This window comes from Plectropomus leopardus, chromosome 14 (genome assembly GCF_026936395.1).
Source record: "Plectropomus leopardus strain MGB_pleo_1.0 chromosome 14, ASM2693639v1, whole genome shotgun sequence".
NCBI classification, from domain to species: domain Eukaryota; kingdom Metazoa; phylum Chordata; class Actinopteri; order Perciformes; family Serranidae; genus Plectropomus; species Plectropomus leopardus.
This window is the reverse complement of record NC_142189.1, coordinates 33,603,510-33,626,910: the sequence shown is the minus strand read 5'-3', so window position 1 is coordinate 33,626,910 and position 23,401 is coordinate 33,603,510. Positions and strand designations below refer to the sequence as shown.

Genomic DNA, 23,401 nt, shown 5'->3' with positions numbered 1-23,401 from the left:
CAAGACAAGTGAATGTTGAGAACAAATTAAGCTGATTCACATGCAGTGATTTTTCAAAGACAACCAGATGAAAAAAAATAATTATGACCACTTTTTTATTTCTCCTTTCTTTGCAGCCCTTTGATTTTTTATCATTACAAAGCAAAACATATTAAGTCATTTAATTTCATAAAACACACTGCAAAATTATTTACAATTGTATCAGAAAGCAACTTCAATGCTGAGATGTATGTTACAGTAGATACTCTTCATTCTTGTGTCTTGTGCTTTTAAAACTTTATAGAGAAAAAATCAAGTCTGTATTTAGCACACTGAAGTGTTAACAAATTAAACTGATCACAACATTGAGAGCACAGTGTAAATCATTGTTTGATAGTGAAATCCTTATTCTGCTGCTACAGTAAAGTTATCAAATTGAGCCAGTTCAAATGAGCGTGTTCCTATGGCAGCCCAGCCGTGCTTTGGTGTCAGTACGACAGCATAATTCCACAGAGGGTATCCATTCAGCAGGCCTGAGGCATACTGACCCTACAGGAAAGAGGGAGCACAGTCACACCTTTACTACAAACATTTACACAGACGCTTCAACTCTCTGCTGACTCATCCTGACAGTCAGTCACATGATGTGGCGGAGAGGTTCAGTTACCATGAGATAACCAACATTCTGCTCCTAAAGAGCTGAGCAACCAGTAAACCTGAGTCAATCTACAGAGATTAGGCAAGATTGTTTCAAGTACGTCCACGACTATCATTTCCATTGCTACTTTATTTGCATAAAGGTTTCAATGTGGAATTCTGATATTATTCCACGAAAATCATATCCAATCTGCAGTTTACTGTCTGCTGAATTCCCCTTGAACGCAACATTGAGTATTTGGATTCAGTCCACAACTATATTAGTCATCATGTCAAGTTGTTAAAGGCCAAAGGTTTGAATAGGACTAGTAAGGGTCTGTGTCCACATAACGCTTACTTTCAGCAGAAAAGTGGTGGCAGGGTGCTGAGTGCTTATTTTATGCGTGGGATTTGTCTCCATGAAAACAATATATCAACATTAACATTAGCTAGTAAGCTACCGCTATGTAGGGCTTGGGCGATATGGCTTTAAAATATTTTTGTCATATTTTAAGGCTTTTTTGCGATACATGATATATATCTCAATATTTTTAAATGTAATTTAAACAAATGTTAACTACTAAGATACAACTTTATTGTATGAACTGCAGTAACAATAAAATTAAATAAAGTAGTTACTGTCAAATAATGAATGAATGCACTACTGTTATACTAACATTTAATAAAATACAGTTATAAGGAAGTTAAATAAAGTACTTCTATAATGACATTTTGAAAAGTATTGTTATAATTAAATAAATCAGAGCAGAACTCATGGTGCTTTTATTTTGAAGGACCCTGCTCATGTCAGGCAGGAAGTCAGGCAGGAGTTTTTTCTGTGGAATTGAAACTTTTGGTAAACAGTTGGATGTTAGTGTTAGCAGACAGTTAAACACATGTTGCGGCACCTTTTGCAATGAGGATTCATTCACTGCGAGTGGGCAACAGACTACCAGCTCTCTGGTTCAGATATTACTCATATTTGCAAGTTGCTCTGGTGCTCTGCAGTCACAAAATGTGACTAAATAGTCTTGGTTTGGAGCTCTACAAAAGCCCTGCTTTGTGTGTGTGTGTGTGAGGCACAGAGGTGTGGTACCTTGAGTATATTCGAGATATCACCCACCCCAACTGTTACGTTACCAGAGGGATAACAACACAGTTAAAAAATTGGTAGAGCTATATGGTGATAAAAGCACAACACACACCAGCAACATCTAGTGTCTGCCGGCTGATCTGCTCACACAGATCGGCTTTTCTGTCTTTGTTGTGACAGTAGTTTAGCTAAAGGAGCTGCAGTGACATCACCACAAATTTCTGGAAAGTGCAGAGATTTCAACTAGAAGTGCTTAGAGTAGCCGCACTATAAAGACAATTTGCAGCGCCGTTTTCGGAACTATTAAAAAGCTGACGCTGAGAAAAAAAAAAAGTCATGTGAAAACAGGTTTGAACATAGTATCAGTACAAAACCTTCCAAAGCCTTAAGACACTTAAGTGTCCACTTACTTCCACAGTGAGTGATAAGGTGTGCCAACCATATGCTCCGGTTCCAGACAGTCCCTCTGCCAGCACAGTCTGCCGAGCTATGGACAAAAGAAAAGAACTAATCAGTCTGGCACATTGGTAAGAGCTATAACAATATATATATATATTTAACTGTTTTAAAGATTTAAAGCTTCAGTTGGAACCAGTGGACCTGCATCTAAGAGGCAGGGACAGAAAGGCTGGAAGTATTAAGAGACTGACTGACACATTGTTAGATTTGGTCTTTTCTTTAGCATTTCCTGACATTAGAAAAACAGAATATTTCCTGCGCTCGACTTATTGGTTGTCTGTGAGGGACAAGAATAGTCTCAGCAATATAGTAAAAGTCTGCTCCAAGATTGTCTGTGTCCAGCTGACTGACTTGAGCTCCCTCTGGAAGAGACGAGTTGTCCAGAAGGCTAAGGGAACTTTTAGTCAGTCTGACCATGTTTTCTCTTGTTAACTCTCTTTGATGTCCTCTGGATGGCCCTCTAAGGAAATATAACAGATATTCAAATTCTTCTATTCCTTCTGCCATCAGACAGCTGCTGACAGCAGTAACTGATGGTCATAAGGGTCAGTGCGGTAAATCTGGGGAGCAGCACGGTTTATGTATTTATTTATTTATTTATTTTATTCTTGTCACTGTATGTGTAGGGTCGTATTAAAGCTGGGTATTTTTGCCCATGTAGTGTTCTGTGTGTTGTTGCTGCTGTGCTCAGGTTGTCTATCTGTTAATCTGTCGCACTGACATGGCTATGTTTGAACGCTGCTGTTGACCGTGTGTGTTTATACTGTTTTTACTGTTTTATGTGATTGGTCGACTGTAAACAGAATTGCCCTTTTGGGATAAATAAAGTTGTCTCTGAGGGCCGCTGTTGTTTAAGCAACACCCTCAAGGGCCAGTGAAACTCCACTGGATGACGTGTTTTGCATCAGTTTGCATTGTACTGGCAGAGTTTTGCGAGGTGGGGAGAGGGATATCTCGGCACTGGTTAGATGGAGGGACGTTTGCCACAATTCATTTACACATGCTGCCCACATTGTTATGATGCAAAGCTGGTTGAAAATCATTAAGTATCCCTTTAAATGTTTAACCACGAATCTGACACTTTTCCTTTGAGATATTCCCAGTCTCTATAAGACATGTAGTGAAGCAGAGAGGATCCTACTGACCGAGATCATTGGTAACTTGGTATGTGCCATCAGCAAACACCCAGAAGAAGACTCCTTTAGCGCTGCGGACTGACTGGCCCCCTTTATCCACCCTGGCTGCTATGAACACACCACCAGTCTTAACGCTCTCCATGAAGACATCACATGTAACTGTTAGGTTCTGCCTGGAACACAACAGGCCGTTGTTATGATGGATAGAAATCTGACACACTCCTGGACATTAAAGCTACATCAGCATTTTTTTTTTGCAAAATCATATTCCCTGTGGCACACCAGTGGTGAAAAACGAGCACTCTGAGGTACCTGAAGGCACCATCACCTCACCACTGATAGTCTCCTATGACACTAATGGTCTGGTCGGCATCTGTGGCCCATGTGATGGGTCTCTGGGTGAGAACCTGTCGCAAGGTGAAGACGTGATCTCCGGGGTCGCTCATGTTGATGTAGTACTCAAACACTCCTGTCTGGTCAGCAAAGTTTGGAGCCTCTGAGAAGGGCGGGTTTACTGCAGGAGGTCACACACACAGATGGAGAAGATGGAAGCCCTTCCTCCTTCAGGGGTTCAACAAAATCATCAGAGTACATGTGGATGCACAAGAATTACATAAAACTGCTCACACAAGAACAATTTTGAGAAAGCTCACAGTTTCCATTACAGTCCTGTCTTAAGGCAAGACATTTCACCTGAATTGCAAGAAATAAGTTAAATGTGACAAGTAAGTAAGTAAGTAAGTAAGTAAATTTTATTTATATAGCACCTTTCATAGATAGAAATCACAAAGTGCTTTACAGTAAAAACACAGTGCTTCACAAACAGAATAAACAGTGATTTACAAAGGATAAAATACAACACAGTTCTTCGAAATCAGGCAAAAGAAAATACAATATAAACACCAAGTTAATAAAAGAGGTTAATTAAAAGCTTGTCTGTATAAAAAAGTGTCTTTAGCTGCATTTTAAAGGAGTCAATGGAGTTGGTGCAGCGTAGAGCCAGTGGCAGAGAGTTCCATAGTCTCGGTGCTACTGCCTGAAAAACCCGATCACCACGAGTTTTAAAATGAGTGCGTGGGACGAACAGCAAATTCTGGCCTGCTGACCTCAGAGCACGAGATGAAGAATGTGGTTGCAGCAGGTCAGAGATATATTGTGGTGCTTCACCATGTAGGGCCCTAAAAGTTAAAACTAAAATTTTAAAATGAATTCTAAAATGTACTGGTAACCAATGAAGAGAAGCTAAAACTGGAGTGATGTGTGACCTTCTATTTGTGCTAGTTAAAAGTCTGGCTGCGGCATTTTGCACTGTCTGGAGACGATTTAAAGCTGACTTATTTAAACAGATAAAAAGACTATTACAGTAGTCCAGACGTGAAGAAATAAAAGCATGCATAATCATCTCAAGTTCTGCTTTTGACACCAGTAATCTGAGTTTTGAGATGTTCCTGAGGTGGTAAAAACAGTTTCTGACCAGCTGTTTAGAATGTTGCTCAAAAGACATTGATCTATCAAAGAGGACACCCAAATTTCTAACTGATATTTTATCTGAAAACCCTAAAAAGCTTATGTGTTTTTTGATTTCTGGGATTTCCCTGTCTGGAGCTATAATCAAAGTCTCTGTTTTTTCATTGTTTAATTGTAGAGAATTATTTTGTAACCATGTCTTGATGTCTGTCAGGCAGTGTATTAAACTAGATAATTTATGAAATTCAGAAGATTTGAAAGAGCAGTATAGCTGGATGTCGTCCGCATAGAGATGATAAGATATAGCATTAAAACGTCTTATAATTTGCCCAAGGGGAAAAATGTATAATAAAAACAGAATCGGACCCAGAACGGATCCCTGGGGGACCCCACAGGGTAGGTCCGCTGTATCTGACATTATTCCATTTACGCAAACACTGAAAGATCTCTTAGATAAATAGGATGTAAACCATTCTAAAACAACACCAGTAATGCCAAACAAATCTTTTAGCCTGTTTAACATGATACCATGATCAATAGTATCAAAAGCAGCGGAGAGATCGAGTAGAACCAGAACTGTGTACTCTCCAGTGTCTGCTGCCATCAAGATGTCACTAGAGACCTTCAGTAAAGCAGTTTCTGTAGAATGAAATTTGCGAAACCCAGACTGGAAAGTATCCATCACATTATTTTTTTCCAAAAAATATAAAAGTTGCTCTGCTACTGTTTTTTCCAAGATCTTTGACATGAAAGGTAATTTGGATATTGGTCTGTAGCTGGTTGGCAGAGATGGATCCAAGTGAGGTTTTTTTAACAGAGGTTCAACAACAGCTTTTTTAAAGAAGCTGGGAACTGAGCCAGAAAGAAGAGACACATTAATGATTTCAACAATACAGGGCCCAATAGAGTGAAAGACATTTTTAAAGAAGGGAGTAGGGAGGATGTCAAGAGGGCTTGAAGTCTGTTTCATATGACCATGTATAGTGGTGATGTCCTGTAGGGTCACAGGAGCAAAAGAAGACCAAGTTTCAGATGTAACCAAATTGCAGATATAATGTTGAGGATTTAAAGGGGAAATACCTGATCTGATGGTAGCAACCTTATTTACAAAAAAGTGTAAAAACTCATTGCGCTCAGTCTTTGAGTATACTGGTGCATGGGGAATATCAGGAGAGATGATATTACTGATTGTATCAAACAAGACTTTAGGATTTTTCTTTTTTGAGGCAATAAGATTTGTAAAATATTGTGTTCTTGCCTGTTTTATCATGTCATTTAAGGAAAAAATCGATTCTTTAAGATGAAGTCTATGAACCTCTAGTTTAGTGGTTTTCCATAACCGTTCTATTTTCCGACAGTATCTCCTAAAGTGACGGATACTTTCACTTATCCAAGGACAGTAAGTTGAATGCTGGGCTCTGTTTTGTTTCAAAGGTGCCACTCTGTCTAAAATAGATGTACATTGGTTGTTAAAAGATGAAACCAAAACATCGACATCACTATGAGCCATGTTTGCATCAAACAAGTTTGAGAACCTTTCAGCAGCAGCCTGGTTTATGATTCTCCTTTGAATCAGTGGTTTGGGTGGCAAAGGATCCAGGTAAAATGATAGATTAAAATAAATACAGCTATGGTCACTCACATGTACATTCTCTAGACATACGCCATCTATGTTTAAACCCAAGGAGAAAACAAGATCCAGCGTATGACCCCTTATGTGTGTGGGGCCAGAGACATGTTGTTTAAAGTTAAAAGACTCTGTAATAGTGAGTAGTTCTGCAGCCATATTACAGGAAACATTATCAATATGGAGGTTAAAATCTCCTAATATTAAAACATTCTCCAGTTTAATAGTGGCTGATAAAAACTCATTAAAATCCGTTAGAAAGGCTCCAGCAGCACCAGGAGGTCGATAAATCAAAATGCAGTAGAAAAACTTTGGGTAACCAACCTTAATCATCTGTAACTCAAATGAAGAGAATGAGTCAGAGTTTACCAGTCTGCAAGTAAATCTGTCCTGAAACACGGTAGCAAGTCCTCCGCCACGTCCAGAAAGACGTGGGGTTCCAATGACAGAGCAACCAGGTGGGCTGATTTCTTTCAGATGAATAAACTCCATGTCTTGCTGCCATGTCTCAGTCAGGAACATGAAGTCTAAAGATTTCTCCATAAAAAGATTGTTCAAAACGAAGGATTTGTTCCTTATAGAACGGGCATTGAGCAGGGCGATCCGAATCGATGATGGTCTATCAGTGCACTCCATAGCTGACTGTAACGGCACTGGAATCAGACAATTTGCACCACTTTTGTGGGTTTTTCTGCGAGATCTCTTTCTAATGACAGTTTGGATGGGTTTAGTGGATGATTGAACAGAAAGAAGACAGCAGGGGGCACTAGAGCTAAGACCAGTAGGCTGAGGTGTGTCTGAGGTGATATCTGGGGTAGGGGGCAGCTGGTGTTGCAAGGGGGCACTACTGGGCCAAAAGGAGTTTTGTGAGGCTGACATGGTGGCTGTGGAAGAAGTGTCTGTGTTGGTGAACAATAATCTATCATGAGTAGCTATAAGAAAAAGACCAGAAAATTGCTATAGTTTTATAAAGGGGGAAATAAAAACAAAGTGTGAAAAAATCGAAGGAAAAATATCCAGAAACTATAATTAAGAATTATTAGAATTTTATTCTAAATACTGTTACAGGGAACTTAAAAAAAAACTTTTGTATTTTTTATTTTCTTTTTATTCTTTTTATTTTAATTATTGGGTCATTTTTTTCCTTTTGTGTGCTTATTTTCAGGTTTTTTTTAAAAATACATTTTAATTCCTTGCTTATTTTTGGGCTACATCTTGTTCAGTTGCTCGGTGTCACCTCACCATGTTTGTTTGCAAGGAATCAAACCAATCTTCTCAAGTTTCAAAGGGTTAACAAAATGTTTTCTATATTTAAACCTTGCATCACGAGTTATTTCTTTGTTGATGCCTTTCTTTTCCAAAAGATTGTGATACTCTGGTTTGATTAATTTGACAAATGGTTATTTTTCAAAATCTATAACTTGTCTGGTATACACCTCTCAAAATTATATATTTCAAGAATTCAGTGACCAAACTTCTAAATAATTTGAGTTCGTGTCATACTTACTGACATCAAAGTTGTCCTTGTAGACTTTAGGGAAGCGAGTGGAGGGAGGAGGGTCAGGGTAGGTGCCTTTCTGTCCTCTTGTCAGTGTGGTTAGTGTGTAAACTTCATCTTCTGCCAGGTTTAAGGTGAATGATCCATTTAACAGCTGAAATCATCATAAACGTAAAATTAATACAAAAATGTGTCAGAGAACTTTCCTGTTGAATCTTCTGAAAGTGTTTCTTTTACCTTGACTGGAGTCAGCTTTTCAAAGAAGGAGGGCTTTTTGCTTTTGAAGTTAAACTGTGACCGCCATACTTGGAGTTCCTTAATGGAAGCCTAGGAAAAATAAATGACATAGGAAAAGACTAAAGGCTCACTCTGGAACTTTGAACAGTGTGATGCGGACTTGAGAGGAACTTACAAAGGATCCCTTCAGCTGGAAAGTTGCAGTCTGGGGTGTCACATTGAAGGCAGGGAGAGGAGGTCTTATGCACACCGAATGATTGTGAGTCTGTCATGGAAATGAAGGAAAACAATCATGTATCTCAAGAGTTGAACGCACTGGTTTTTAATTTGTCAGTACGTGTAAGAAAAATAATAAAAGGCTCTGCTTAATCTTACAGCTTAAAACATGACAGCTTAATTTGGTAATACTTTCTTTGAAGACCACATATATAATATTATGAGGGCATTCATCGTGAATTATAATGCATTCATAATGCTTTAAGACTACAAGGCAAGGCAAGGCAGCTTTATTTGTACAGCACATTTCATACACAGGGCAATTCAAAGTGCTTTTCAGAGTAATAAGATATAAAACATAATAAAAGATACAGATTTACAATAGAAGAGAAAGAGATAAGATATACAAGGTGAAATCAATTGCTAAATGATAAAAAAAAAATAAAAAACTACACTCATAAACACACATAATGCTTTCCGATGCACTATACCAACTGTTATAAAACATTATTAATGTGACTTATAATGCTTTGTAAGTGTCAAGGTTCTTATGGATGCTCCTGACTAGTTATAAACTAGAGGCAGACTGGTGGGGCTTATAATGCATTATTAATACTTATACTACATGAAAATATAATGAAATAATAACAATATGAAACATTTTGAAGCATGCACCACTATAAATGCATCACTATGTCCCTCACTTTACTTAACACATACAATGATAACTTATGATGCTACATGGACTGTTATATCACACTATGAGTCCTTACAACAGTTGATTTAGAGATGTGTGTAGGTGAGCATAGGTATTTATAAAATAATATCTATATAAAATAGTGCATCCGTAAGCATTGTGTGTTCATGCGTGTAGTCATAAAGCATTATGAATGCACCATAATTCCCTATGGATTTCTCCATAATGTATTATAGATGTGGTCTTTATAGAAAGTCAACAACACTGAAACCTAAGGTAGTATTTGCTGTTTTAATATTCTGAACAGCTACACCCCGAACAGAAAAGACCAGCCAAACTTGCCATGGTTTCTATGACAACAGTGAGGTTTCCTTTCTGGTCAGTCAGGGCTACATAACTTCCACCTTGTGCCAGATGTCCAACAGTCTGCAGGTAGCTCCATCCTGGCCGGGTGAACTGTGTAGTGTGGGCTACAAGGAAAATATAACAGTGCTAAACAGTAAGATCTATTTATTAAACACTTTGTTATGCATTGAAAATGTCTCCATTATAGACAAACACAAAATGTCAATGCAACAGTCATTTTGAGAGGGCTGGTCTTATTTTTGATTGGAAATGTCCCCTGATTCCAGCTGATTCTGTGCTACAACGCCCTTTAAAGAAAGGTGTAAATGGGGCTTTAGTCTATAGGATCATCTCCTGGAAATTTCCTGTTTACCTAAGCCACAAGTTTTTATGTCTGCAAAGCCATCATTATCTCAGGTTGCACAAATGGCTTTAGTGCAAAGTGCATTTCATTAGTACAGAGGCTGGAAAAACAAGGCTGTTCTATGGCACACTTTGGTCCAACAAACATTTGCAGGCCAAGCTCTAACTTGAGATCTTCATCTCTTTATAGACTTTACACTCACTACAGCTGCTTCAGTCATAAACTCTGCAGCTCAAAATGTGATCCTGCTGATCTTGACCTTGTAAAGTGACTGCTAAGCTTTCCCCAATATGCTGTAACACTGAGCTTGCATTTTTCGCCTTTGTCCAGATTGACATACCATGCTGTTTCAACATTCAAATTCAAATAGAATCCTGTAAGCTATCAAACCTCAGCATACACACGTTTCTATGCAATACACAAACCTGGGAGAGTACTGGAAGTAAACAAGTTTCCATTACTGCGGTGGTGTTTCCCTCCCAGCTGCACGCATTTGAATGAAAGATGAACTGACAGGTGTACAATTTTCATGTTTAACCTTTACTTTCTGCGTAATGTTACTTTTGCAAACGATGTCTCGGAGTTCAGGAGGAACCTGAGCAGTTCCTGGCTGCTCCAAAGGTAACTAACCCCTTAAACTAGAAAGGTCCTTTTAGAATGATGTGTTCATCATCTGGTAGAGTGTGCATTATTTGGCCAACCCATATGTAGCTCAGGAATTCTGACAGTCTATCACCTGTTGGCATTCCGTTGCTCATCACATGCCAGGTGATTGATGGAATAATCTTAACCTTTAAAACAACATGAATTCTTATTTTTTTATGTTTATCATTATTTTCACTGATGTAACTGGTCTGTAATGATTAAATGCAACACATTATTGAATGTGCTAGCTAATGTTAGCTAGTACAGTAACTCTAGTAATGTTACATTACAGCACGTCATCACTTGATTAAATGTAATATGTTAATTTGAATAATGTCAAGATCACCGCAGCTGATGTCACAATATAGATATAAATGTTAACACAACTGTGAAGGGAAGAGCAGGGAAGGAAAGGAAAAGGAGAAAAGCAGGATAAGAAATGCAAGAAAGGGTTATAAACAAAAGTGTATGTGCGTAAGCATGAGCAGAAAGAATTAATAACGCCAAACCAGAATCATTCTGCAAAAGCTTACATGAAATGTAACTAAACCCAAGCAATCAAAACTTTTTCTGTTTTCATTGTTATGTTTGTTCTTCTCTTGTTTTTGTTATTTATTTGTTTTTAAGTATCTTTATGTTCACTATTGTTGTTGCTTTCTTACTTTTATCCAATTCATAGCTTTGTTGGCTTTAAAAATATATTATAAAAAAATACAGGTAAAGTTTTGGATGTTGAAGCTAAATCTGAATCTGGAAAAATGTTGGAGTTTTTTTTTTAGCAGATATATTAGTTCTAACAAGACTAAGCAAGCTGAGCATTAAAAAAGAAAAAAAGTAAAAAAGATTGCCATCCATATACAGTACCTACATTCGTAACTAGGGGCCACTGCTTAACATTGTCAGTCCTTCTCCCCATGCTGCTGTCACCATAACATATAACGTTATTGTTTAATACTGTATCTACAGCTGTCATTGTCGGCAGGCAGCAGTTGATGGCCACCGCAGCAAAGGTGGTGATGCTGAATAGGGGAACATTCAAACTGGTCTCAAGATTCGCCTATACCTTCTTCTTTTCTTTTTGAAATGAGCTACACAAGTGAAAGTTGTCCTTTTCATTTGCCACATTTGTATGCAAACTAACTGCTCTCTAATAATTGCTTTGGGAAATTAAGCATCATTTAAGAAACAGAGATATGTCTTATTGTAACTAAACTAAAATAAATGTGTTTCACCTGTGATCCAGATTGGGGACTCCACCACGTAGTTGCCGCTCCAGGGCTCCTCCGCCGTCATCAGCCCATCCCGGCCGAAGGGCAACTCCTCATAGTAGCTGGCTACCAGGTTCCAGGAAATAGTGCTGGAGGAAGAATCACAGTCATCGAGCATGCAGCCGGACACAGGCGCTTACACCAGGCTCACTGTCACTTCGAATCTCACTGTGCCGTCTGATTCTTCATTGTTTTAAATTATTTTTTATCTTAAAAACAATTTAAATGAACTGATATAAAAGTTCATTTTATTTTCTTTTTTTTAACTTTTCCTCCATAAGTTAAAAATGAAAGGATGGATGACTTTAAGTAGTTACCTAAAAATGTAATTCAGTTTAATCAAATAAAGCATTTGAGGAACTTCTACAATCCAAATGAAATAAACAGAACTGGTCAGACATGCTCATTATTTTACCACAAAGTACTGCTTGTGTATTTACTCACGCAGTCATGAGTCCGTTGACGTAGTTCTGGTTGAGGATGCGAGCCCAGCAGCCTCCTCCCACCTCATCATTGAAGGTGCTGTAGTCCTCTGAAGACCACAGCTGCTTCTGTGTCTTTAGGGCCTCCTTCACTGTGGTGGTGCCTGGGTAGTGGGCCCTGAACATCACACATACAACACACAAGGTCAGGGTCAATATGAAAAGAACATAACAGGTCTAGAAAGATTTGGGTGTCAAATTATGCTAAAGGTATATCTGAGCAAGGATATGTGCACGTGCGCGTGCACGTGCACGCGCGCGCGCACACACACACACACACACACACAAAAAAATATCTACCTCTACTTTTCTTTATGTAATTTCGCACTTGTAATCTCTTAAATTTGGCAACTGCAGACTTTGTATCTGAATATGTAGTAGGCAGAACATTTACAGCTAAGAAACAAACAAACTTGTCACTGTAAAAACTTTATATTAGAAATGATTGCAAACATATCTTTGATGTTTCAGTACTGACAAAATTGATCAGAATGAGCAAAAGAAAATTAACAATGGTGCCTTTCTAGCAGCTTAAAAAAACACAAACAAATGGAACAATGCAAGAAGATGCTCATGCACACACATGAAACAGAAACACTGTGACCACAGGCATATTATTATCGCTAGTGCTGTATATATCACATCAAGCACGTCGAGCCTTTTAAAGATCACTACAGATTGAGTGCTTACATGAGTAGCAGATGAATATTGACAACTTGTGAATTTCACCAAACCCCCCCCTTTTTTGTCAAATCTTGTTGTTTGTTTTTTTGTTTTATTATCTCATGCCTGTGTACTATGAGTTGTGTGACGCGTAATGACATAGGCACATCCATGCGCGCTCCGGTCAAAGCTCTTCCTGAATGGCCGGAGGTGAGTCATCGTCAAGCCAAGCTCCGCTAAAATAAGTTAATAAAATTTAGTATTTATGATTTTAACATGACCAAACTGTTGTGATTTGTGTTGCGTAACATAATGAGTTAGTGTCGTGATGGGAAAGCTAACACTTTCACTTTTGCTGTTAGACGTTGCCATTTTGTTTCTTATCAGGAGGTATGAGCTCAACTGCCGTCAATGTACACACACAGCTCATTGATGTCATTCTGTTGTACCCCAGTAAAGAGCCAGAGACCCAGTGCTGTTTCCTGTCACATTACATACATACCAACCCAGAACACAACACAGAGAGAGAAAGAGAGAAAAGTCACACAGGTTACACATGCATCATCTGTTAATATCTCAGTTTTATAACAAGTTAGAGACAGACTCTTACAACAAGCTGATGTTAAGCCAGCTGGCAGCAGAGGTTGAACATGCAAACTTCATGCACAGAGGATGATCCTACCCTATCACATCTACAGCTCTGCTGAGCTCGGGGTCTAGCAGCAGAGACAGGACAATGGGCTCCCACAGGTTGTCACTGGCTATGATCCTGACATTCTCCAGACCACTCTTATCCAGAGTGTAGCGCAGCAGCTGGTGCAGCCAGTGACAGGCACACAGGAGGACAGAGAGCAGAGCAAGATACTTTACAGGATTTGCTGCGACCATGTAAAACTGAAATAAAACTGAATTTAAAGCTGCATTATAAGATTTTTTTTCCTTTTTTTTCCTTTCAAATCATGGTGGAAACATATCTTGCATGCATTAAATGCATTTTGTGAGGATGAATAACAAGACTAAGTGCATACTCACACAAGGCTATTTGTGCCATGTCCAAGCAGATTTGACCCCAAAAGTCCAGTTCGTTTGATCAGTGTGAAACAAGGCCTGAAAGTTATTTGGACCATTTCTCCCCCATTGACCTTCATTGACTCTATACTTTGATTTCTGCATCTAAGCCATCAACATGCCTGCTAGACCCCATCCCAACTAGGCTACTTAAGGAAGTTTTGCCCTTATTAGACAACTTTTTATTAGATATAATCAATGCATCTTTATTAACAGGCTATGTACCTCAGTCTTTTAAAGTAGCTGTCATTAAACCTCTTCTAAAGAAGCCCACTCTTGATCCTGAGATTTTAGCTAACTATAGACCGATATCTAATCTCCCCTTTATTTCTAAAATCCTTGAGAGAGTGGTTGCTCATCAACTCTGTGACTTTCTCCTAGATAACAGTTTATTCAAGGACTTTCAGTCAGGCTTCAGAGTTCATCATGGTACAGAGACGGCACTAGTAAAAATTAATAACGACTTATTTATCGCTTCTGACACAGTTCTGGTCTCTGTTTTAATCCTATTAGATCTCAGTGCCGCATTTGACACCATTGACCATCAAATCTTACTGCATAGACTTAAAAACTTAATTGGCCTTAAAGGAGTGTCACTAGCCTGGTTTAAGTCATACTTATCAGATCGTTCCCAATTTGTTCACATCAATGATCAACCCTCCGCACATACAAAGGTCTGCTTTGGAGTGCCACAAGGTTCAATGCTTGGATCAATCCTTTTTACTTTATATATGCTTCCTCTAGGCAACATAATTAGAAAACACCCTATAAATTTCCACTGTTATGCTGACGATATGCAATTATATCTATCTATCGGTTGGAGGAGGTGGGCTTTGGCACGGTACGCTTGCTCATGCATGAGCACAAGTACGGGTACGCAACGTGCGCATCACGTATAATTGATACAACCGTTCCTCTCCTCGTCAAACATTTTCAACAATGGCGGCAAAGGGTTGACATAAGTCAGTAAAGTTGCAGTCATGTTTTCTGTGTTGTTCTTTGTGCTGACTCTGAGACTGCAAGGACTTTTCATGATGATGTAAAGCCACGCATGTGTCGTATTACAACATGATGACATGTACAAGAGGTAACCGTGCACAGGGCTGGTTGGAGCAATGTGACTGCAGGCTGGAGGGGGACTGGGAGGGGGTCCAAATGTGCTTGGGCACAGTACGAGGCAACTAGGCCTAGTGTGAGTGCACCATAAGCCCCCAGGAACAGTGCCATGATTGGAAGCCAATTTTTCATAGTGGCCAAATGTGGAAGTACAACATCCGGTTTCGTCATGTGATGCCATGGGGCACAGAAAGACTTTTTCCCATGGACAACATTAAGAATTAGACATCTGTAAATCAGTGGATACATTTTTTGGAGTCAAAACCCCTGCAAAATAAACATTAACTATCAGAATTTTAACTATTTGGTCCGATACAATTTAGAAAGTCTAGAAGAGCCAAAAGATTAAATCAATGTATCCCCATTCAAGCTAGCACAGCGCGAAACAGGAAGTTAGCATTTAGCCAGCAGAATTTGGCCACTCGGGCGCACTCTGTCGCTTTTAGTTGCCAAAAGTCTCATGCCTGCATGCCCTATGGGCCCCATAATGTGGAAGATCCAATACTTTCATACAGCGGATGTGAAGCATTTTTTGCTTCATGCCCCACTAGGCAGCTTTTGTAGGAATGAACAGGGCCTTGCTGCCAATGCTGTATCCATATCTCTTGACATATCCATGACAAAATCATTCTAACGTGTCTGCACTGTAGACTGTCCAGGTGCTGCACTGCCCTTGCAGCTGAGTTCTGCTTCTTTTTTTTCCATTAGCATCACAGTAATAATAAACATTTAGACAGTTGATTATTGAAATTTGTCAACTGATGCTAAATTGTCCATGTCTGCAACACGATGGATTTTAAACTCACTTATTTCCCCCACAATTTGTAAGGCATGCTGAACAAAGCTACTCTGCAAGCCGACCAGTCACCACATAGACAGTGATCTGAACACGAGCCATGGAATAGTCCCTTATAGTCCCCCACCGGGCTTTGTCCTGGAAGCTGAACAGCTTAAATTTATAGAAGAAAGCCGGGAAAAAAAACAAAAGAAGAAGGGACGAAAACAAAACAAGATGAAGGTACCAAGTGGAGCATAGAATACGTATTAAATTTACAGCGCTGAAAAGTTATCCATGTTTTCACTATTCGACTTGCAACTCATTTGCTACTTGCTAACATGTGTGATGTAATAGGTCAGCCAAAAGAAGGTCCAACAACATCTTGCTCAAAGAGGACATTTCTTCACCTACCATGGTGGAGTCGGACACACTTCTGTCAATAGATTGATTCTCCCCCACTGCTTGTATACTGGGACAAGGACGGTAGTCCAATGAAATGGCCTAATGGAGCTATAACCATAACTCCACTTAACTGTGTTTTTAAATAACTGTAATCTGATCCAGTGTTCACATTTAAAATATTAACAAATGCAACTTTAAAACCATTTCGGAGAATAATGCAATATTGTATTTCATTTGTTACATGATCACAGTAATGTACTTTACATTTTAATAAATCAAAATGTGCCAGGTAAAATTGGCATGCTTTATAGGAAAATACATTTCCATGCAGATGGTTGTATGATATAGGAGTGTGCACAGATGCAGCTTATAAAGTTCATCTCTGATTGATCTGTCACATCAAACTCTTGAGCAGAAAAACAGCCACAAACATTCAGCTGTGATGCAGCACAGAGAAGAAGAGGAAATGGTCAGATGACAAGTGTTGCAGTGCATCATGTTTAGTTAATCAGTTGTCAGGGATCAAATTACCCTTCAGTGATCTTACTGCACATGGTGAAGCCAGTCCCATGCCTTTATATTGTAATTGCACTACCAATGGCTTATTACGCAGTAAGATCTTTTATATTATGCCACATCTGAGTGTGGCATTAAGCCAGCTGTACTTACCCAATCACCTCAACAGACTGATTAAGGTAGGGGTCAACCATCATAGAATTAGCGATGCTCCAATCGCCGTCTGCTGCGATGATGCCAACACCAGTTAGACCCACTTTATCCAGCGTGTTCCGAAGCACCTTGGCAACAAACACATGCTCTCAGAGGAACACAGCTAAAAATTAAAATCCGCTTATTACTGAGCGTCAAACTGCTTCTCTTCTGTGGACACAACTCAGTGGTGGTGGCTGTTTTTCTCCCCTCATTTACAGTTTAGGTTAAGATTACCCGTAATGCACATTTGTAAATCACATCAATGAAGAGATATATAGGAGGTTAGGATTACCTTGATGTACTTGCTGTCAAAGTTTCGCTCATTCCAAATCTAAATAAACAAAAGTGAATTTTAGTTCATGTTGAATATGCTGCTCAAATAAAACCCTAATCAGCATTACATGTTCAACTTTTTCATGCAAAAGATGTATATATGTATCTATATCAGGGATGCAAAGTCATCCAGAGTGAAAAAGGTGACCATGCGCGGCGGGGTGGGAGGGTTGAGGTATTTTATCTCTTACTTATGTATTTGTATGTATTTCATAGTATGCTACTTTACATTTCAACTCCACTACATCTCAGAGGCAAATATTGTGTTTATTAATGCAATACATACAGTTTTAGATACTTTTAAGATGGGAGTTTTTCATCCCATCCTGTTCAGTGAAAATCATGTATCTCCAAATGTGTGTTTGGTACTTGTGATAAAATGTATTGAGAAAATTCTCTCTTAAAAATCCTCTTGCATCAGCTGGGAAATGCATCGTCACAGAGCTGAACATAGCGCTGTTTTTTCGGCTTTTTAGAGATGCGTGGCTCTAACAAGAAAGCCACACTAAAAACATATAATGATCGCATAGAAAATGATGCATTACTGTAGATTAAACTACCCAACAGGATAAAAAGGAGTTAAAATGAGGACAACCCTGAACATATGCAGCAGAAAAATCCAATATACACATCAATGTTACAGTGACAGTGAAACAATGACTACTTTTACATTAAGTATTTTAGGTACATGTTGCTGATAATACTTGCAGCAGCCAGAGCTGCATTGTGCAACAGACCCTAAATTTACCTGGAATATTGTCACTCAGCTCAAGCATGGTGTTTGGACAGGAATGAGATTCAATATAATGAGTACACACCCCAACATAGTCAATGTCCAGGTCATGGTACTGCTTGGCACCAAGGATCCAGTTCACCACGTATGCTGCAGTGATGTCAGGGAAGTCATAGGGCCAGTTCTTCCCATGGCCCACCCAACCAGGAAACGCCCAGGGCAAACCTACAAGAAGACATGAACCAACATGCAAGGCTCAAGATGCTTTGTTCCACCAGTTTGGTTTGGGTGATATGACAGTATATATACTGTGGAAAAAGGTGTCCACCTGTAGTAGTGACCATGATATAAATGTACATTTACCATGTCAGAAGATTTTGGCTATATTGCCCACCCCTGCTAAGGATGCACCTAACCATGTTGAAGAGACTAAAGGCATTGGGCTTGACTTAAACATTACTTTCCTAACTTTGTAAAACAAATGTAACACATTAACGCATGGATATAAATGTGCTGAATAGTTATTTATTAATTTGTTATTAAAATAACAACAACTGTAATCACACTGATTTGTTAATATTTAGTGCAAACAGGAATTCAAGATAAAATATAGCAGCTGAACCTGAGAATAAACATGTAACTTGGTCAAACATACAAACACCATCGTGGCTGTGACGCTTCTGCAGAGCTGCTGCGTGCTGCTGAAAGTTCTGTATTTCCACAATTCTAAGCACAGATAGCACTCATTTATGAAGTCGTGCAGCTCCTGCACTGTCAACAACAGCTGTTTGTTTGAGTTTACTGGAGTGTAGAGCAAAAGAAGCCCCACTGTGCTGTCTCACCTATGAGTGTGATATTTGGATTCCTCTTCTTAGCCTCTTTCATCAGCCACCACTCATATCCTCGGAAGAAGTTCTCATCATTCTCATAGTGCATGTATGACGGCTCCGTTCCATCTGGAAAAACACAGAATGTCAAAACCATGAGACAGTGTCACACAAAATGAACTTGTTTTTTATTAGGTCATCTATGGATCCAAGATTTATCCAGGGTTTATCCATAGCCCTGAAGCAAAACACTTTCTCCACTAGCAGAATATCACAGTCACATTCTCCTGTAAGACATCAGAGGGCTGTACTGCAAAGCCAGCTCGACTTCCCCAGGGTGTCTTTATCTGGCTTAACTAACCCAAACATTGGCAGTCTCGATAACCCGTATTACAATCACCCCACTCAGTCAACTCTGGATTCTCTTTTTTTTTTTTCTTTAAGATTATTTGGGGCGTTTTTGCCTCTGTGGAACTGAGCAGACTTTTAGTGTAAAAGGGGGTGAGAGAGGGATGACATGCAAAGGGCCACAAGTTTGGAGGCGTACCCACGGCCGCTGCAACACTGTCTTTGTGTGTGGGGCACCCACTCTATCCACTGAGCTGCTGACCCCCCCCCCCAGCTCAGGGTGTTATCCAGCCATAAGCACATGAATGTGAAAAAGGCGGGGTTGGTAATTAAGACAAACATCATCAAAACATAAATTAAGTATGTCTTATGATATGATATCAAATGGTAATTCCGCCTGTCTTAAATGATGTACTATTTATGGGGCAGCAAAAAGTCATATTCATTGGTGTGAGAAGAAAACATCAGCCTATAAACTTACAGTAGAATAAGATGTTAAAACACGCAAAATAATTTCCAAATAATAACAGTAGGCCCAATGTAAAAATACATGTAGGTTTTTGGGGGGTTTTTTGCTTTGGTTGAATGACAAAGAAACTACTCTGTCAGTGACATGGAAACACTTAAGTAAAGAGTGAGAAATAAGCCTTTGACAAATGAGGGTGATCTCCCTGAAATGTTATATTTATAATAATAATAATTATAATAACTCCTGTTATTCTGAATCGCAGTGATGAGTCAGAGTGTAAAATCAGCCCCACTGTCAGATATATCACTGCAGGGATAACATACATTTTGAATAATTAAATTGCAGCAGAAAACTTCGTCATATGTTCAGTGTCGTAAACCTTCTCTCTGTTTTCAAAGCAGAAGAAATTAAGGCCTTGGAACAATTAAATGATTCTAACCCCATAAAAAATGTATAAACTCTTTGTACCTGTCACTCCTGTAATTCAGGACTTGTGTCCATGTTAGGATGCATTTTTTACAGTGATGTGATTGGTCAGTGGTCAGGAGTTTAACAGGTTGTTATGTAATAGAGTGTTGAAGGGTTGACGTATTTTTGTAGGCCAACCAGGAAGTAAGCAACGCACTGGTTCCCTCGTCAAAAACCTTATAGTATTTTTGAATGAGATTTGCGATTGTCGCCAAAGAATAACCTCTCTGATGAACACAAGTTTATGAGACTTACATGTTTTGTTTAGCATGATGATCTTCACAGATTAACACAATTTTTGTTGTTGTCTGTTTTGAAGCGTACATGAAATTGCCAGAAGCAAATAGCTATTGTTAGGCTATACAAGAACTACATCGCAGTTGCACAACCTAAATGTCAAAACTGCAAACACTGTAAAGCATGTTAAAACACGATCGAAAAGTATTATAAACAGATAAATCTACGAGTTAGAGGTAGACTCTGTAAAGCTCAAAATCGTGTTTAAGTGGACGTATTTTATGTTGAAGAACAAAACGTCTAAATATCTTTAGCCTGTGTAAATCATAGAACTTATTTAAGGCATTTCACCGAAAATCCATTTAAAAAACCCACAGACTTTAAGACGAGGGAACCGGACGTGCTAAAAGGCTAACAGACTCTAGACTTTAGGACTCATTATCTTACCACTCTATATCCTGAAGTGAACCTACTGCAGTGCAGACTAGATGTTCAGCAACAGTTATCACGGTGATTTATCCTGATAAAAAAGAGAAGCAGCTTCATAGCACTGAAAACCCAGTTAACCCTGAAGTTACCTCGCTAACTCCAAATCCTGCTTCATAGCACAGGCCTCTGGTCTCTGTCAGAGGTCTGTTGTTCTGTACATAGCTAGTAATGAGTGAGTTGAACCATTCTGTTTAGTTAGCATACATGATCTAAAAATTGCTAGATACCATGGTACATGTAATAAAATGTAATACATTTTCTTTTCAACAAATGCAGCATGCTGACACCCACATTGTGTACATTTTATTACTTTATACATTTTGAAGTTATGTTATGTTATGTTTCCTCCTTTAGATTATAATCCCATTATTACACTAATAATTTGGTTTATTTTGTTTGCTTGTTTGTTTACACAAAACTTACTAATTTAGCCATTTTAAACATATGTTGGGATATATTTGGAAACACCAGGGGTTAATATATTAACCAATAAATGTTAGTGCTGACACTTAATAAGGTAAATTATTAGTCAAGTTATAATAAATTAATCGCCAACAATTTTCATAATTAGTTAATTATCAACAGCTAACAAGAAAATGAAATGATTTTTTTTGAGAGAGAGAGAGAGAGAAACTACAAAATTATTACAAAAAATTATTATTAGAAAATAATAATTTATTTATAATTGTATATTTACAGTTAATTACATATACATTTTGTGCATTTTCAGGCCATTTCCCTGTTTGTTTCTTTTTGTTTTTTAAATTTTTTTTCATATTTTTTTGTGACTTTCTTTTGAAAACATGGCTAAAAAGGCAACAGCCAACTTGGCAAAAAATTGCACAAAAGTAGGTAAGACTGACAAGAAAATTAAGTGGATAATTAGTTAAAAATATTAGAAAACAATCATTTCATCACATATTTAAAGCTAATTACATTTACACTTTATGCACTTTTTTCAGGCAATTTCCTTTTTTTCAATTTTTCACTTTTTTTGTTTGTTTTGCTCATTTTCAGGTAATTTTCTATTAACTTTTGGATATTTCCTGGCTAATTTGGGGTAATTTCTTATGAAGTTGGTCATTTGCATGTTTTTGTTTGAGATTAAGCCAGTGTGCTCAGGTTTAAGGGGTTAATAAATCTTTTAAAAAAAACACTTAAAAGTGTTATTAAATATCACTCACCAGTAGTCTGAGCGTCTCCTCCGATCTCCACCTTTAGTATGTGCAACGAGGCTCCAAAGTTTGGCTGAAGAAAGATCCGAAACTCCAGCAGTTAGTTTCCAGCTTCTTTAAACTGAACTGAAAGACTTCATCACGTTATAACTGACCTTAAACAGGTAGTCTAATATCTGGCTGCGGTACGGCTCAGCGTAATTCACGAGTAAACGAGACGTAGCCTGTAGGAACCAATTAACGGATGTGAGAAACAGAAACATGACAACAGAAATACTCAGGCAGCTGACTGTGGACAGTCCCGGAACAGGAAGTAGGTAAAAACAGGACTGAACTCACCCCTCCGCCGCTCAAACCTCCAACTCCGTCAAACACTCTGCCCAGACCCTCTGTATCGGTCAGCACGTAAGTCTGCGAGGAGCAGGAACTCAAACACAGAGCGAGAATGGAAACTTTCACTGCCAACACCCGCTGCTTCATCCTGCTGGCCTGACACCACCGTGCTGGTTGGGCGATGCGCGCGCTGCTGTGTGCAGGCACATGCCTTCTGAGCGTGCGTTAGAAGGCGTCATGTGAACGCGGTCACGTGATCTTAAAGAGGCAATAAAATCTTTTTTTTTTTCAGATTGAAAAATGTAGACTACTAAATCAAATAAAAATGTTGTGTGATTAAGTGCAGATAAACATATTTTTTCAAGTCCCTGTGCAAATTATTCTGTTTTTTTCTTTAAAACAGTCTTTCGTCAATTTATAAAAAATAAGACAATTTTATTAAAGTATTTATTAGTTTCTTTGAAGTAAAAAAATAATTTTTTCTCCCACTATATAGACCAAATAATGAAAATGTATGGTTCGTAAAAGGTCAAATAAATGTAATAAATCCCACTAAAAATATGAGTTTCACCACGATACAAGTTTAAATGAAAAAGAGACCAGAAAAGTTGCCTCAGTTCTCAGTTTGACTCATCCCCTGTCATGCATTCATAAGTGAAATTGGCTGAGGAGATGAGGGAGTAGTTGATCAATGTAATGTAGAGTATCAGTTACAAAATCTACGCAAAGAGCCTGGAGGCAAAAACTAAAATTTTCAATAACGTTCCAAGATTTTGGAATGTTTCCAACATTTTGACATTAGCTGTCCACTGTCCAGGAGGTGAACAGAGAGAGAGACAGTCCTGTCAAGGAAGATGCCAGAGATGATCTATAACTTGTGATTCCAACCATTATGAATCGTCAGGGAATTCTATCTAGTCATTTATGATAGTTTTCCTTCTGTAGACAGTTTGTGCCTGTCTACTTTATTAGATGTCACTAAAATAAAATCAGTATTTCATGCACCACAGACAATGTGTGTATCGATAAAATTAACATTGATATTCAAGACTCACACAAACCTTTACCTGACTCAGTCTCTGTGACCCAGTCTATACAGAGG

The 23,401-nt window shown here is 38.5% G+C and overlaps 1 protein-coding gene across 2 annotated transcripts; it reads right to left on the bottom strand.

The window, feature by feature from the left end:
* Positions 1-78: 78 nt before the first annotated feature.
* galcb (galactosylceramidase b) lies at positions 79-22,519 on the bottom strand. Of its 2 annotated transcripts, none has more exons than XM_088087774.1 (17): positions 22,306-22,519; positions 22,122-22,190; positions 21,976-22,039; positions 18,796-18,909; positions 18,039-18,178; positions 17,180-17,218; positions 16,846-16,973; positions 12,112-12,267; positions 11,632-11,756; positions 9,388-9,515; positions 8,308-8,397; positions 8,133-8,222; positions 7,905-8,049; positions 3,637-3,817; positions 3,313-3,476; positions 2,119-2,195; positions 79-528 (listed from the first exon to the last, which is right to left on the bottom strand). In XM_088087774.1, exons 1-17 carry the CDS (start codon positions 22,444-22,446, stop codon positions 385-387), a joined length of 1,995 nt encoding a protein of 664 aa, XP_087943900.1. In that variant the 5' UTR covers positions 22,447-22,519; the 3' UTR covers positions 79-384. The 2 variants fall into 2 exon arrangements, with proteins under 2 accessions (XP_087943900.1, XP_042357262.2); XM_042501328.2 differs by lacking the exon at positions 16,846-16,973 and adding an exon at positions 13,495-13,625.
* Positions 22,520-23,401: the final 882 nt, after the last annotated feature.